The sequence below is a fragment of the Dermacentor variabilis genome, chromosome 9 (genome assembly GCF_050947875.1).
Source record: "Dermacentor variabilis isolate Ectoservices chromosome 9, ASM5094787v1, whole genome shotgun sequence".
In the NCBI taxonomy this organism is placed as follows: Eukaryota; Metazoa; Arthropoda; class Arachnida; order Ixodida; family Ixodidae; genus Dermacentor; species Dermacentor variabilis.
This window is the reverse complement of record NC_134576.1, coordinates 22,092,945-22,110,798: the sequence shown is the minus strand read 5'-3', so window position 1 is coordinate 22,110,798 and position 17,854 is coordinate 22,092,945. Positions and strand designations below refer to the sequence as shown.

Genomic DNA, 17,854 nt, shown 5'->3' with positions numbered 1-17,854 from the left:
TAAGCACAAGTAATTTCCCCTATGTTGTCCTTGGTGTCAGTGTTTGTTGGCTTCTTATGATATGACTAATAAAATCGGGCCCCTCGGTTAACCCCCTTTCTTCTCGTTTATTACATAACGAGGGTCTCGAATCTGGCAACATTGATGCCTTCAGGTAGCATATGTGGGTTTATTGACCAGTTGCCTTCACCCAAAAAGATCACGTTCTCCTGACGCCTGCGGCAACAAGGACCTTCCACGTCCGCCGGCAAGGTCTGCGAGTGGTGGCGCTGGCGAACACTCCCAGGGTTCTACTAGGACACATAAATACCCAAGAAAGTGGATGGAAAAACGGCGCCGCGGTAGCTCAATTGGTAGAGCATCGCACGCGAAATGCGAATGTTGTGGGTTTGGTTCCCACCTGCGGCAAGTTGTTTTTTCATCCACTTTAATTTCCATTAACTTATCGTTTCTTGATTTCATTTATTAAGCACAAGTAATTTGCCCTATGTTGTCCTTCGTGTCAATGTTTGTTGGCTTCTTATGATATGACTAATAAAAATCGGGCCCCTCGGTTAACCCCTTTCTTCTCGCTTGTCATGGTCAGTAACAGAAGCACCTTCGGGATATTCCCGCCTCTCCTGCACCCTATTTTGCCACCTTCGGATCAGCACGACCGAGGGCATGAAACTCAATGGCTAAAGCTGTACTTCAATCCACCTCTGCTATCCTGCCTGTAGGTCACCGGGACGGCTCCTCTTCTTCAGGGAGATAATTGTACTGGAGAAGAACGAGCAGCATGAACTGTTTTGAGAAAGACGATGACGAGTTTTTCAAAGCCTTGTATTGCCTCAGCTGTGTGACCTCTCGCTGCGGTGCTCTACTCTCTGAGGGATTCATGAATTAAAACAGAATGCCTCTTGACAGTAGCACTTAAGTGGTCTAATCACAAGTACCAGCATGCAGAGTAGTACAAACGACCCCGAGTAGTATTGCCTGCAGTTTCCAAAGGCATGACCTTCGTACAGCCCAATCCATTTTGATCGCAGGGCTGCTGCAGATTTTTTTGTTGTCAGGCGCCTCACTTCAAAGCATGCGCCACCCCGGCCGCTTACCCCACTCAACCCTGTTTTAGTACACTCTAGTCTTTGAGTACATGAAAGTTCTGAAACAGGACTGAACTGAATGGCTGGTGGAGCCATTCAGTTTATTCGGTTTTCATAGCGGCTTCACCAGATGGAATCGCAGAAAGCCTGGATATGTGCGGTCTGTAGGCAATGGTACGAGCAGTGCTCAGCAATTGAAATCAGACTTGTACACATTACAGAAAATAAGTAACTGATTACAATTACACTTACTTCCTTTGAAATGTAATTGATTACAGTGGTCAATTACAGCCCCAGAAAAGTAACTGAGCACTTACAGTAATGTAATCGATTGCTTTTGCCTTACTTTCCTTCAGAATTTTATTGCCGTGACACAATAACTAAAGTTTACTCAAACTACAACGAACTACTGTGGCTTGCATGGTAGAGAGAAATCTGGAGGCTTGTATGAAGGCTGAGAGGCTTATTGTGGCTTCTGTGATATAGTTTTACACATTGTTAACTTTCAACAGGAGTTGTTTTTCAATGTTGTCGTCTTCCACATTTTCTCGTTAAGAGGTCAGCGGTTACACTGAACACTCTCTCAATGCACGCGCTGGAGGGGAGGGCGGTATTACTATAATGTAGGAACACCTTGCACACCAGCTCGTAGTTTCTCAGTGTTCCGATGCTCGTGCCCATGTCCTCTATGAAGCGTCGTGCTTCGCTGTTGCTGGCGCTTGTGTAAAGTGTTGCAGGTAAGGCCAAGGAAGAGGCGAAAAAATTGTCAGTAGGTGATTCCTTCGGAACACCGGATGCGTCCTCTGGTGTAGAACCATAGCAAGGGTGGTTCAATTCATCGATCAACAGCTGGTGAATCTCCTGGCGTCGCCCTTCACTAGTCACCCATTTAGCTTTAAACCGAGGAATTGCAACGGGTGCCAGCAGAAGTTTGCATACTTTGAAGAGGTGGCTGAACCTGTAGCATAAGTAAAAAAAAAAATTAATGCTTCAGGAGACCAAAATATTGCCTACGCGGAATCAAGTGCACAGTAGGATTTTTATGAGTTACTTTTCAGATAGAAATATTAAATCTTTGAAGCAGAACAATTGTGACTATTCCAGAACAGACGTCCTGTGCTAACCCAAGTTGTATTATACAGAGGATCTTACCATTTCTGGATGCCGCTTAGGTGTGCATCGGTGAAGGGTGTAAAGAACTGGAGACCTTCCATGAGCAGCTGTTGAAGGCGTAGCTTCAGTACACTGATTGTGGGGAGGAGGTAACTCATGAACATGTTTTCATTCCTGTGGACGATCTCAATCACTTTCACTAACGCTAAGGGCTTCGCTCCCCTCGCTTAATGCCCTCTCTTCTCATTCATATCGACACGTGTATTTGTTTATCTTTATCGGGCGACCACATTTCACCGCCTAACAAATGTTATCGCACAGCACAGGACGCACCTGCATGATTCTGAGGTTTTGGAAGATTTTCGCACCGACTGTGTTCACCGCTATCGTTGTGCTCTAAGTGTAGCTTGTTTTTGTGGGCACAGGTTCCCGCAATAAAAGTTAGTTTTGTCTTTCACAGTATTGCTACTGTGTTCTTTGTCACTACCACGTGACATCTGGTGGAGGTGCTTTGCGTTCATGTACCGGATGCCCCCACAAAGCCGTGACCCAAGCCCGAACGTGGAAGACAACACCAACGTTGCCAAGAACCCGCAAGGTAGCCACAGGCTGCAAGGACTGCTCCCGGAGCACGGACTTTTGCCTGAGACGACCAGGAGGATCGTTGCCCAGTCAACCCCAATGGCAGCCCCAGTGTCCCCCATAATGCTGCAGCAGTCCAGGGAGCCTCCGACATTCCGCGGTTCAACATTTGAAGGCCCAGAAACCTGGCTTGAGACGTATGAGAGGGTCGTTGCATTTAACAGCTGGAACAGTGACGACAAACTTCTACATGTCTTTTTCGCATTGGAAGATGCCACCAGGATGTGGTTCGAGAACAGAGAAGTCGCCTTAATGATGTGGGACCTCTTCCGAAGCGGCTTCCTGCAGACATTCACAAGCATCGTACGCCGAGAATGAGCCCAAGCACTACTAGAAACCCGAGTGCAGCTGCCTAATGAGACCACCGCGATCTTCAAAGAGAAAATGAGCCGTCTATTCCGCCACGCCGACCCGGAAATGTCCAAGAAGAAGAAAGTTCGCCTACTCATGCGTGGTGTGAAGGAGGAACTTTTCGCCGGAATGGTACGAAGCCCACCAAAGTCCATTGACGAGTTTCTTCGCGAGGCCACCAGAATCGAGAAGACACTGGAAATCCGGAACCGGCAATTCAACCGCAGCACTAACTCGACAAGCTATGCCAGAGTTCAGTCACTGGCCACTGACGACCTACGCGAGACTATCCGAGCAGTCGTGCGGGAGGAACTAAAGAAGGTGTTCCCTTCATCACAGCCTCAAGTGGCTTCGATTGCCGACGTCGTACGTCAGGAGCTTCAACAACTCTGAGTAGCCCCTGAGTCGCTGCAGCCTCAGGCACAAGCGATGACATACGCCGCTGTAGCCTGCCGTCACTTTCCCTCTTGGCGCCCACGGCAGGGCCCAGTGATGACATAATTCTGTTGTTCACCACCGCCTCCACCGCCAGCACGCCAACCCATCGCCCCATGCAGCATTCCAAGGAAGACTGATGTTTGGCATGCCCCCTACCACCGTCTGCTTTGCAACCACTGTGGAGAAGCCGGGCACATCTACCGCTATTGCCCGTACCGAGAGGTGGGACTCCGAGGGTTTGACCTTAACACGCCGTGACCACGGCTTGGCGAACGACCTCTCGATATTGCTGACTACCTCGCCGCTACTCAGTGGAGCCCTTGACAACCGTCTTGTTCGCCGTCACCAGGCCGCTACCTGTCGCTGCAACGATGACTATACACTGGCCCAGCCCGAGGCTGGTCTGCAAGCCCATATCCAGAAAACTAAAAACAGCTACCGATGGAGGTGCGGTTGCTGTTTGTCGAACTGACGAAGATTCTTTGCCGGCGCCGAAGGCGCCGAAGAGACTATCTCGACAACATAACAACGACACGCTGCCATACTGACAAATTCTGCAAGCAAAGAATACGCTGACAAAAAATGACCTGATGACGCCACATACCAGCCACAGGTTAACGCGACGCAGCCGTGATCCGACGCCAAGGCCTAACTGCAACGCAAGACAAAGAACCACCGACCTTGACGTGCTTCTCGAAGGCCACGCAGTCACCGCCTTAGTGGACACAGGAGTCGGTTACTCTGTCATGAGTGGACACATCGTCACCCAGTTGAAGAAAGTTAAGACTGCATGGGAAGGCCCTCAAATTCAGACTGCTGGAGGACACCTCATTATGCCGACTGGAGTCTGCATGGCAAGAATTACCGTTCATGACCGGACTTACCCTGCCACTTTCGTTATCCTCCAACAGTGTTCACGAGACATCATTCTCAGCATGGACTTCCTGAACCAACACGGCGCAGTCATCGCCCTGACGTCGAATATGATATTGCTGTCGGAAGATAAAGCGTTACTGCTGGAGAGCTGTCATAGTCGCCATGCATTGACTGTACTCGAAGATCAAGTGAGCATCCCACCGTGCTCCAGCATTATTATTTCCGTCAGCACCAAAACACCCGCTGACATAGAAGGCGTCATCGAGGGTGACCAATGTCTGCTACTCGACCGTGAAATTTGTGTCGCAAGAGACAAATGGACTGCACAGAGGAAAAATGAAGGTGTTGCTGACAAACTTCAGCCAGGAGTTCAAGCACGTTAACAAAAGCACGACAGTCGTGTACATCGAGGAAATTGTGGAAACCAGCAATGTGTTTGTCCTCTCGGATTCTGCCGCATCTGCCCGGATAACCATAGTTCCCGAACCAGACTTCAACATAAATCGAAGTCTCCCTATGAGTAAGCAGCAACAGCTCAGAAGTCTTCTCCGACAATACAAAGAGTGTTTTTCGACGTCATCGAGGATCGACAAACACCAGTCATAAAGCATCGCATAATAACTGAAGAGTGCGCTTGACCACTCCGCCAGAGCCCTTACCGAGTTTCGACACGAGAATGTGACACTATTAGGCAACAAGTCAACGAAATGCTGTATAACAACATCATTAAGCCGTCGAAAAGCCCGTGGGCATCTCCTGTAGTCTTGGTGAAAAAAAAAGATGGAACCCTACGTTTCTGCGTCAATTATCGTCGACTGAACAAGATCACGAAAAAGGACGTATACCCCCTTCCACGGATAGACGACACATTGGATCGGCTCTGCAACGCTAAATACTTCTCATCGATGGACCACAAGTCTGGCTACTGCCAAATAGAAGTCAACGAGAGAGATCGCGAAAAGACCGCCTTCATCACGCCAGACAGCCTCTACGAGTTTAAGGTCATGCCATTCAGACTGTGCTCAGTGCCTGCAACGTTTCAGCGCGTCATGGACACGGTGTTAGCAGGATGAAAGTGGCAGACGTGTCTTGTTTACTTGGATGACATTGTTGTCATCGCCGGAAATTTTGAAGATCACCTTAGGCGGCTTGCGACAGTATTAGAGGCCATCAAGTCATCAGGGCTCACTGTGAAGGCCGAAAAGTGTCGCTTCGCCTACGATGAGCTTCTGTTCCTAGGTCATGTCATCAGCAAATCTGGAGTCCGCCCTGACCCGTAGAAGACATCTGCCATCGCAAAGTTCCCACAGCCCACCGACAAGAAGGCAGTGTGTAGATGTCTTGGCACATGCGCCTACTACAGGTGCTTTGTCAAGGACTGTTCACGCACCGGGGAGCCTCTAACACAACTAACGAAATGTGATGTCGAGTTCAAGTGGGAAACGCCGCAGGCCGTCGCATTTCTAGAAAACAAACGACACATGCAGTCATCGCCGGTACTTGCACACTTCGACGAGGACGCCGATACCGAAATCCACACTGACGCCAGTAGCCTAGGCCTTGGTGCCATCCTAGTCCAGAGGAAAGACAGACTTGAACGGGTGATATCTTATGCTAGCCGGTCGCTGTCAAAAGCGGAAGGCAATTATTCTGCAACTGAAAAGGAATGCCTCGACATCATTTGGGCTACAGCAAAATTCCTCCCTTACCTATATGACAGGCCATTCAAAGTCGGCAGCAACCATCACGCGTTGTGTTGGCTAGCTAACTTAAAGGACCTTTCAGGATGGCTGGCGTGGTGGAGCCTCAGACTGCAAGAATATGACGTCACAATAATCTACAAGTTCGGACGAAAACACTCTGAAGCCGACTGCCTATCATGCACCCCCATCAATCCCCCGCCGCAAGACAACGAGGACGACGACACCTTCCTTGAAATAATAAGCGCAGAAGACTTCACTAAACAGCAATGAGCAGACTAGGAGCTAAAAGGTCTCGTCGAGTGTTTGGAAGGGAACACCGATGTTGTTCCTAGGGCATTTAAGCGCGGATTGTCTTCGTTCACGCTACAAAACAACCTGCTTGTGAAGAAGAACTTCTCACCAGTCCACACCAAGTACCTTCTTGTTGTTCCGTCAACACTGCCTCCAGAAGTACTGCATGCCCTACATGACGATCCAGCCGCCGGGTGCCTCGGATTCTCCCGGACACTGTCGAGGATGCAGGAAAGCTATTACTGGCCATGTCTGACCACCAACATTGCCCGTTACATCAAGGCATGCCGAGACTGTCAGCGACGCAAGACACCACCGACAAGGCCAGCGGGATTATTACAGCCGATCGAAGCTCCTTGCCGACCATTTCAGCAGATTGGGATGGATTTGTTGGGACGGTTTCCGACATCAACATCCGGTAATAAGTGGATCGGCGTGGCGACGGAATATGTCACCCAGTTCACTGAAACTAACGCTCTGCCGAAAGGCAGCGCAGCCGAAGTGGCGAACTTTTTTGTCGACGTGGTGCCCCAGAAGTCCTCATCACCAACAGGGGAACGGCCTTTACAGCACAGCTCACCCAAGCCATTATGCAATATAGCCAGACAAGCCACAACACGATAACTGCCTACCATCTGTAGACGAATGGTCTCATGGAGCGCCTGAACAAGACCCTCGCCGACATGCTAGCAATGTACGTCGATGTCGAGCACAAGACGTGGGACGAGGTCCTGCCGTACATAACCTTTGCTTACAGCACGGCGGTGCAAGAAACAACACAGATCACACCATTCAAGCTAGTTGACGGCAGGAACCGAACGACGACTCTCAACGCCATGTTGCCACGTGTCACTGACGAAGAGAATCTTGACGTTGCTACCTATCGCCAGCACGCTGGAGAAGCCCGACAGCTCGCCTCCCTATGGATCAAGAACCAGCAGCGTACCGACAGCTGACACTACAACCTCCGATGACACTACGTCGAGTACCAGCCTGGCGACTGTGTTTGGGTTTGGATGCTGATAAGCTGACGAGGACTCAGTGAGAAACTATTGAGACGCTATTTCGTACCCTACAAGGTCATCCGACACATTGGCGCACTGGACTATAAGGTCGTGCCAGACAGCATTTTGCTTTCACAGTGGTGCCGCACACGATCTGAAGTGGTCCACGTGGTGCATCTTAAACCCTTTTACGCACGCTGATGAACTTCCTTATTTTGTTGTTTCTTTGCTACGGGTGCTTTTCTTTATTACTTTCATTTGTTTGCAGCATTGGGCCGATGCTTTCTAAGACGGGGGTATTGACGCGTGCAGTTCTTGATCTTTATCGGGTGACCACGTTTCACCGCCTAACAAGTGTTATTGCATAGCATAGGATGTGCCTACATGTATTGGAAGTTTCTGAAATGTTATCAAAAGTTCCATCCGATGTCTGTTACCGAACCTTGTGTAATCTGATTGCATGTATGTGTGTTGCGAATAGTGTCGAACTTTGTGGAAGACACGTGGGTCCCAGAGATTACTCTGGAACATTCGACGACTGATGTATAAAGCCAACACGCGATCGCCGACTGTGTTCGCCGCTATCCTTGGACTTTAAGTGTAACCTGTTTTTGCGGGCGCAGGTTCGCCCAATAAATGTTCGTTTTGTCATTCACAGTATTGCTACTGCGTTCTTTAACGTCACCCATCATCATCAGCAGCAGCAGCAGCAGCAGCCTGATTACACCCACTGCAAGGCAAAGGCCTCTCCCATACTTCTCCAACTACCCCGGTCATGTACTAATTGTGGCCATGTTGTCCCTGCAAACTTCTTAATCTTATCTGCCCACTTAACTTCACTACCACGCGACAATATCATGAGGAAACATATTGTCGCAGTACAACACGGACAGAACACAGGGAGAAGTTCTTCACGAACAACAGGACAATCTGTTCAAAAACAAACAGAGCAGCTAGAGACACGTCTTCTTCGTCATCATCCAATCTCACTCTGACCCACTAGGCGGAGTTCGTTAGTGCTCCCATCGTCGTCATCGTCTGCATAGAATACACGCATCATTTGTCCCACCCTACGAGAGCATCGTCCCGATGCTAGACAAGAAATGTCACTTGCGGAAGTGAAGGCCGCTAGCATAGTTATTTGCTCACATACGGCTTCATGCAAACAGCGTGCACAAGTTCAGGACGTTGTGTGCGGCGCCGCGTACAGTTGGGATTATCGGGAACGACCTCGTAGGTGATATCACTGAGTCGCCGCAATACCCGATATGGACCGAAATATCACCTTAACAGTTTCTTGGAGAGGCCTCGTTTCCGTATGGGTGTCCAAACCCACACTCTGTCACCGACTTCATAGGTAACTATTCTACGTTGAAGATCTAAGTGGCCTGCATCGTTGTCTTGCTGCTGGCAGATCCGCAAGCGCGCGAGCAGCCGAGCCTCTTCTGCGCGTTGCGTAAACACATCGGCGTCTGTATCAGTGTCGTCAAAGTCATGTGGAAGCATCGCATCCAGCACTGTTCATACATCTCGTTCGTGAACAAGGGTGAACGGAGTCATGCATGTTATCTCTTGTTTCGCCGTGTTATATGCGAAGGTAATATAAGGTAGAATGTCATCCCAATTTTTATGTTCAACATCCACGTACATTGATAGCATGTCTTCAATTGTTTCGTTTAGGCGCTCTGTTAATGCATTGGTTTGTGGATGGTAGGCGGTTGACTTTCGATGGGCCGTTCCACTTAGTAGCAAGACGTGATCTAAAAGTGCAGCCGTAAATGCGGTTCCTTGGTCTGTTATTACGACGGTTGGCGCGCCGTGTCGCAACGCCACATGCTCAATGAAAAAGCGCGCTACCTTGGCTGCTGTGCTGCTCTGGATTGCCTTTGTTTCAGCGTAACATGTGAGATAGTCGGTTGCAACGATAACAAAGCGATTGCCTGCAGTAGAAGTAGGAAGTGGGCCCAAAATATCCATTCTGATTTGATCAAATGGTCTTCGAGGGACCTGGACGGGTTGCAGGTGGCCAGCTGGTTTCGTCGGAGGCGACTTGCGCCTCTGGCAGTCGAGACAAGTGTGAACGTGATGTTTTACGGCGGTGGTAAGTCTCGGCCAGTAGTACCTTTGCTGCACTCTGGCTAATGTTCGCATGTAGCCTAAGTGACCACACGTCACCTCGTTGTGGCAAGCTTGAAGTACTTCCGTACGAAGAGCTGCAGGAATGACAAGCAGATAGGGGGTCCTGGTCGAAGAAAAGTTTTTTTTATAAAGGACCTTGGCCCGTAAACAAAATGACATCAGTCCTCTTGCGAAAACTCTAGGTGGTTTCGCAGATCTTCCCTCCAAGTAATTAATTAGTTCAAGCAACTCAGGGTCATCCCGTTGTTGTTGCGCGATGGCGGATGTGTCCATAACACAAAGAAATGCTGAGTCTTCTTCTTCGGGCGGAGCAGCTGACTCTATCGGCAATCGAGACAAGCAGTCAGCATCCGTATGTCGTTTCCCAGACTTGTACGTGAAAGTCATGTCAAACTCTTGCAGCCTTAGGCTCCAACGTGCCAGTCGTCCAGAAGGATCTTTAAGGTTTGTGAATGGTGGTCGCTGATAACTGTGAAGTGGCGGCCATACAAATATGGGCGAAATTTCATAACCGCCCATACCATGGCGAGGCATTCTTTCTCAGTTGTGGAGTAATTAGCCTCTGTACGTGAGAGTGTTCCACTTGCATAGGCAAGCACTCTTTCTGTGTCATCTTGCCGCTGCACAAGAACAGCTCCCAAGCCAACATTGCGGGCATCAGTGTGGAGCAATGTAGGAGCGGTCTCATCAAAGTGAGCAAGCGCTGGAGGTGTCTGGAGACGTTGCCGCAAGTCATCGAATGCACCTTGCTCTTCGTCACCCCATACAAAGGCAACGTCGTCTCTTGTCAGGTGAGTTAACGGCGATGCAATGCGCGCAAAGTGTGCAATAAACCGCCGGTAATAGGCAAAGAGGCCGAGGAAGCGCCTGACAGCCTTTTTATCAGATGGTACGGGAAACTGTGCGACGGCTGCAACTTTTCCAGGATCCGGCCGGACACCTGCGTGGCTGACGGCGTGACTGAGAAACTGCAGTTCCGCGAAGCCAAAGTGGCACTTCTGCAGCTTCAGGGTGAGGCCGGCAGACCGTATGGACTGCAGAACCGCTTCAAGCCATTCAAGGTGTTCTTCAAACATTGCGGAGAACACGATGACGTCATCGAGATACACTAACCAGGTTTTCCACTTCGAACCCAAAAGTACTGTATCCATGAGGCGTTGGAACGTAGCAGGGGCAGAACACAAGCCGAAAGGCAAGACTTTAAATTCGTATAGGCTATCTGGCATCACAAAAGCAGTTTTTTCACGGTCTCTCGGGTCTACTTCGATTTGCCAATATCCACTTTTTAAGTCCATTGAAGAGAAGTAACGTGCCTGTCGAAGCCTGTCGAGTGAATCATCTATATGGGGAAGCGGGTATACATCTTTCTTTGTCACCTTATTTAGCTTTCGATAGTCCACACAGAAATGCAAGCTGCCATCTTTTTCCTTGACCAGAACTACAGGAGATGCCCAGGGACTCATTGATGGTTGGATTACGTCATCTTCAAGCATTTTTGTCACTTGTTGTATGGCGTCACATTCTCTAGGAGCCACATGATATGGATTTTGGTGAATTGGTCTTGCTGTATCCTCTGTAATTATTCGGTGCTTTGTTAGAGGCGTCCGACCGACGCTGGATGTTGATGCAAAGCAGTCGTTGAACTTGGCCAATAGTGTAAGAAGGCGCTCTCGTTCGTGATGCGACAAAGCAGTGCTAACGTCAAGTACAGGAGCTGGGTCTTGCATAGGCGCTTCTTTGAGTACGGAACAGCAGCCACGAACATCTGCAATGCCATCAAAATAAGCCACAGCCGTGCCCAAGGGAAGGTGCCGTCACTCTGTGCTAAAATTTGTTAGCAGCAGGTTTGTGCGCCTCTCGGTGACATTCACGATTCCTCGTGCGACCGAAACAACAATGTGGTTATTTGGTCAGCAACTCCTTCGCAACAGAACGGTATGTCACATGCTACCGAAACAAGGGCACACGATCGAGGGGGGATGACGACGTCGTCTTCTGTTAGACGAAAGGAGTTGTGTTGCGGCGATAAACAATAGACTAAACCGGAGCTCTTATAAAACGTCACCATGCGGTCCGCGATGGTAATTGTGGCGCCATATTCTTTTAGGAAGTCCATTCCAATAATCAAATTTTTGCAGCATACAGCAATGATGACGAAAGCGGCCATGAAAGAAGAATCCCCGATGTTAACTCTAGCAGTACATCTTCCAGTAGGCATCAGTAATTGGCCACCTGCCGTCCTTATGTGAGGTCCCGTCCATGGCGTCTTTATTTTCTTCAAGCGGAGAACGAGTTCCTGAATCATTGTAGAGAAGTCGGCACCAGTGTCGACTAACGCTGTCACCGGCTGCCCATCCACGAAAACATCAATGGCGGCGCTCACAATTTCTTCAGTGTTTATCGGCTTCACGTCGTTCTGCAGTGAGAATGTTGGGGGCTTTTTAGTGTCTTGCGGTGGGCCTGCAACCTTGCCCCCAGAGGTCGCTGCCTTCAGTTTCCCCGACGGGAGCTGGGCGACCTTCGTCCTCGGAGCTCTGCAAAAGTACGTCCAGTAGGGGAACGTATCTGACGTGGAGGGGTTGGAGAGCGCGACTGACAGCCGAAATTGGACCGATCATTGGGCACAGATTCGTCACTTGGGTGTGCTATTGGGGGTCCCTGAAAAGCAGTGTCGTCGCGGCGTAGCATGGCGTCGTCATTTGCATGTTGACCATAGGACCACGGACGAAGAGGTCGAAATGATTTGTCACGATGCCAGCAATGACGCAAAATATGGCCGGCGCCTCCGCAGTGAAAACAGAGTGGGCGCCTATTGACAATGCGCCATACGTCGGTTCTCCGAAGTTGTGGCCGTCCCGTAGCGTCGTTTTGCGGCGGTGACCAAGACGCGGCGAACGACGGCTGGCGGTATGACTAAAGCGGCATAACAGCTGCGTGCTTCGAAGCCTCCTCTTGCGGCGGCGACCAAGAAGCGGCTGTCGGAGGTTGGTGGTACGGCGATGTGGTTGCAACCGGTGGTGGACATCGGACAGCGGCGGCGTAACTCAGGGGTCGCTGGTGGTCTTGAAGATTGGTTACCGGGAACGCCTGCCGGATTTCATCACGCACCACTTCAGTGATTGATGCGATGGGTCTATCTAGTGTCGATGTTAGAATCTTTTGAATTTCCTCTCTAATGAGCTCTCTGACCAACTTACACAAGGAGTTCTGATACTCGGCAGTCACTGCGGTGGCATTGATTGTAGTGCTCGCGGATAGTCGATCGTATTGCCTGCATCTTTGATGAAGGGCCCGCTCAATAGCCATAGCCTCTTTGATAAACTCAGCAACAGTGACTGGCGGATTGCGCACAAGCCTCGCGAACAACTGCTCTTTTACACCTCGCATAAGGTAGTGCAAGTTCCTATCTTCGGTCATGTTCGGGTCGGCTCTACAAAAGAGGCGGGCCATGTCCTCGGCGAACATTGTGACCGACTCATTAGGTTGTTGCACGCGTAGCTCCATCATTTGCTGGGCGCGGTCGCGTCGGTCGGCACTCGCAAAAGTATCCGTGATCCTCTGCCGAAAGTCATGCCAGCTCGTCAGGCTTGCCTCACGATTCTCGAACCAAGTACGGCCACTGTCGTTGAGGGCGAAATAGACGTGGGAGAGCTTTTGCTGCTCAGTCCACGGATTAATCTGTGTGACACGTTCATACTTGTCCAGCCAGTCTTCAATGTCTTCACAGACTGCACTGCGATAGCAGTTGGGAACCAGCGGTTGCAGAACGGTTACCTGTTGTGGACTGGGAAACTGACTGCTTTGGAGTGCTTGTGGTGGACTGGTTTCAGCCATTGTGAGATGTGTGCAGCTCCTGGAGAGAGGCGGTTGAAGAGCGGAAAACTCCGGGGCAAAACCCTAGCAGTCGACAACTAAAGCGATGCACGGGTGTCGTAACTGGTGACAGTGCGTCCGGGCTAGATGAACGACTCCCAGAAGGACTCCGACGCATCAGACGCGGTCAGTACCCAGCACCTCCACCAGTGTCGCGGTACAACATGGACAGAACACAGGGAGAAGACATTCTTCACGAACAGGACAATCTGTTCAAAAACAAACAGAGCAGTTTGAGACACGTGTTCTACGTCATCATCCAATCTCACTCTGACTCACTAGGCGGAGTCCGTTAGTGCTCCCATCGTCGTCGTCGTCTGCATAGAATACACACATCAGTATATTGTTCGCAACTTGAAGCAACATGTGGCATTATTCTTTCACAGACCTCATAATGTCATGTATGATTGTGTCATAGTGCAGTGCTTGGCAGTAGTAGCAAGTGTTGCCAATGTTTATGCACATTTGCTTTTAGTGCGTAATTTATGTGCATAATAGAGCCTGTGCTTTTATCAAATTTTCTGTGTTTTCAGGTGTCACAGTACACGTTTGCCATGTGCAGCTTCAGGGAAAAAACATCGGTGCCCACTGAGCTGCTTCAGCTGGATGGCTACACAGTGGACTACACGGAGGCACTCACAGGTGGGGAGCTTTGCCTTTCATTCCCAGTGTTCTGCAGTGCAGGTTCCTGTCTACACTGTGCATTATCTGCCATCCTCAAGACATAACTTTGCCATTCGAGGAAAGTCTCCCCTTTTGTTGCACTTTCTTTGAACTAGCCATACAAATAAGTCATTATCTTGTGCATCATGTGTAATGCTCCATTAGTGTGGGAATCTTGCTCAGTGCACCATCCTTGTGCTGGCAGGGTTCTCAACATTAAGGTACTTGGGCAGTGCATTCACTAGCTTTCTTTCTTGCTTAAGGACACGCGCGCCATACAACAGCTTCATTTTCAAAGCACGGTCAGCAATGCTATGACAAAATGACGTTACTTGGACGAAGAAGACGACGAACACAACTGAGCGCGTTTGGTGTCTTCTCTGTGTGGTGTCCATTTTGCACACAACATGTTTATTTCTGAAGCCAAGGCTGTGAAGAGGGGGGTGTCTTTGATGCACCTGTGCAGAGCTGGAGGGTGGTCGCTTCTTCTTCAATGCTGTGCGAGAGGGGGACAGTGTGGCCTTTGCGAGTGAGGATGAGAATGAGTGCCACCTGTGGGTGATGGCCATGTACCGGGCAACTGGCCAGTCGCACAAGCCAACGCCCCTCATCCAGCCACTGGCCAGCAAGAACTCCACCATCTCACGCATGCAGGGCGGCAAGTGTTGTTTTTTCTTTTCTTCAGATGTTGTGTCTGGCTTGACCCGTCTTTGTACCCACCTGTGCAGACACCGAGCGTGCCCGGAAGCATGGCATGGACGAGTTCATCTCGGCTGATCCTAACTGCTTTGACCATCACTGCCTGTTCCGCATGCTGCAGACATTGACCCTCGATTATCGACTGGCTGACCCATATTGCTCGCTGGTGGGTGTTCCTCCCTCACCTCTTGCTTCTCTAGCAACAGCACCACCTTTTTCTGCAGGGTTGGTTCAGCCCCGGTCAGGTGTTTGTGCTGGACGAGTACGCAGCACGCTACTGTGTGCGCAGCTGCTTTCGTCACCTGTGCTACCTGCAGGACCTGCTCACACGTGCCGAAAAGGGCCTCATGATTGACCCCACACTCATCCACTACAGCTTTGCCTTCTGCTCCTCGCACGTCCACGGAAACAGGTGTGCTTTTCACTTTCTTGCTTTAGTAGGCTGCAGAAACAAAACTGGGCTCTAAAAAAGTAAATAATGAAAGAATATAATAGTAATAATAATAAAAAGATGATATTGGCTTCATGTGAACAAAAATCTAGCCTTTTGATTCCCATGTCACCGGTGCCATTGGTTCGTGTCACAAGTTGCAACCTCTCGTGAAACTCGGGTTCAAGTCAAAAGCCCTTGTAGGCGTCACCTAAGTGCGTCACATGTGTTCTACCTTGCCAGCTTTAGGTGCATGGTCTTCCCAAGCATTGTTTTGTGCCTGGACCCTAGCCGTCCTTTTGCTGCCTCTCCCACCCTTTTTGTGGTTGCGGCCCCCTCTTTTGCAAAAGCTGTGCACACTGCACTTGTCTGTTGGTCCTCCTTGCAGTGCCAGGCTTGTGGTGACATGACACAGTCCAGTAGTTTGCCTACTGCAAGGAAAAGTGTTTTCAAGATTTTTCTTGTGCTTGTAAGAGCACCCGTCATGGCTTACCTAACATGCTATTTTAGGTAGTATTTAATGCGCAACAATGTTCATAATAGGCAAAAAAGCAATCTCTGCAAATCTTCATACAGGGAGCAAGCATCATTATCATACAGGTTATCATCTTTGCACACGTGCACGAGGCATGAATTTCATCAGGTAAAGCTGTTTACGTTTGCAAGACTGTAGACACAGTGCTAATATTAGCTTTTAAAGCAAACTGCAGGAGTGCATTGAACTGTGCATTCTTGGAAGGGAATCGACTAGTGCTTCAGAACACGACCAAGTAAAGATGAGCGCTGTGTCTGTCATTTTTACTTAATCCTATCTGAAGTGCTGTTCAATTCTGTTCTTTTACAGCAAAGCTTTTTTTTTTTTTTTTTGCTTACCCTCCTGGGTTTGGCGTGGCTGGCTGGCTGGCTGCTGGATTGGGATGTATCTCAACAGATATATTTGTAGATACAGCAGAACCTCGGTTATGTGTCACTGGATATTGTGATTTCCCACATTGAAGATGGATTAGTGCAGTCCCGGCAAAATCCCCATAAAGACAATGTATTGAAAAAAATGAATGTACGACACCAGATCACGCAGATCCTGTCTCACGCAACAACCTGCACCAAATTGTAAACTTAACAACTGATGGGTAAGAAGCGTCACCCACATGCAGCAATGCCTTTGCAGCACCATCGTCTCTGTCAGGTGGCTGTTTGCGAACTATTCTTTCCCTTGTGATCACTGCCCTCTCATTTCCCTCCTCATGCTGCTCAGCCGCTGCCTACCTTCATTGTCATCTCCTTGCACTTTCTCTGTCTCTCAACATTTTCTCTCAGCAGTGCCTGCTCCTGCTGTGAGGGTCCTCCATGTTTTCTATTCATCAGTTATGATCCAAGTGCAGACAGCCGAGAAACTGAATCATCATCTTGTATGTCTGCAGAAGATGCGTTGGGCAACTTCAAGGCACAATGTGGTGGAAACGAACTGTGCTTACGCTTGAGGACAAGCTGATAATTTTCAAAAAAGTGTAGAAATGACATGGAGCCAGAGACCAGCTGTCGAGGGATCCCAGAATCCTTGTTGAAAACTATTCTGGCAAAGATAGATACCATAACGACCGAGCAAAACAATACCCATATGCAACGCAGACAGTGGGAATGGTGACAAAAATCTGGGGCCAGGAGCAGTACTCGTGAGTGTTTCACTTTCACAAGATTTCATGCATCTAGGGCGAAATCTTGCAAAAGTGAAACTGTCTCAAAAAATGATCACCCAAGATTACTGCCCCAAGGTGCATGAGAACTGGAACCACTGGAAGGCATACAGATCATATTGCATAGGCTTGTTCACGCAGTTCGTATCGTACTGCATGTCCAATTATATCGGATACGCAGTTCAGAGATCAGCCTGCATGCAAGCACACAAAACTTCTCTCACGTGCGTCGTTGAGTTTCACGTGGGTCATCGTATGAGATGGGACATGCAGGGAAGTGTTGCCGACACTGCTGGACACTGCCAGTTCGGACATGCTGCTCTCCCTGTTCACGTGTCAACAACACTTAGAGATTAGAGATTGTTCGAATAATTTGATTTGCAAATCGCATATATAATATTCGATTTATCAAATATACAATTTTTTGAATATCGGTACCTTTGGTGTATCACCTGGCCGTGGATGGTGCCTTGGCACATGCAGCGTTCTCATGAAGTGCAATATCTATCGGTTCGACGAGGTTCGACCAGGTCGAAGATACTAATCAAAATGATTAACGCTAGGTGAACAGAGGGAACAACAAAAGCCGCGCCTGTGGAAAGCATAGAAGCATGTGTGACGATCGGGCTGATTAGCCACTGGGAGCCATGCTGATCGCATTGAATATGCGAGTTCAGTGTTCACACATGCAGACATGCAAGTTTGGAGCTTTCTAACCACATGCAAGCACACAGACCTACTTGCGTGCATGCTCGTGGTCTATGCTCAGGTTACCAGGTCTTTGGGAGAAAAACTAGCTGAACATGTTCTAAAAATAGCAAAAAAAATCAGTACGTGTGGTAAAAGCTTTATT

General features: G+C 49.2%; 1 protein-coding gene across 10 annotated transcripts in view; it reads left to right on the top strand.

The window, feature by feature from the left end:
- The window catches only part of Cadps (calcium-dependent secretion activator 1), a 618,572-nt gene that overhangs the window by 149,778 nt on the left and 450,940 nt on the right, over positions 1-17,854 (top strand). For all 10 annotated transcript variants that reach the window (XM_075704042.1, XM_075704047.1, XM_075704043.1 and 7 more), the window contains 4 exons: positions 14,049-14,157; positions 14,645-14,836; positions 14,907-15,043; positions 15,102-15,289. In XM_075704042.1, the coding sequence (XP_075560157.1) occupies positions 14,049-14,157; positions 14,645-14,836; positions 14,907-15,043; positions 15,102-15,289 (626 nt within the window). The remainder of the gene's footprint in view (positions 1-14,048; positions 14,158-14,644; positions 14,837-14,906; positions 15,044-15,101; positions 15,290-17,854) is intronic.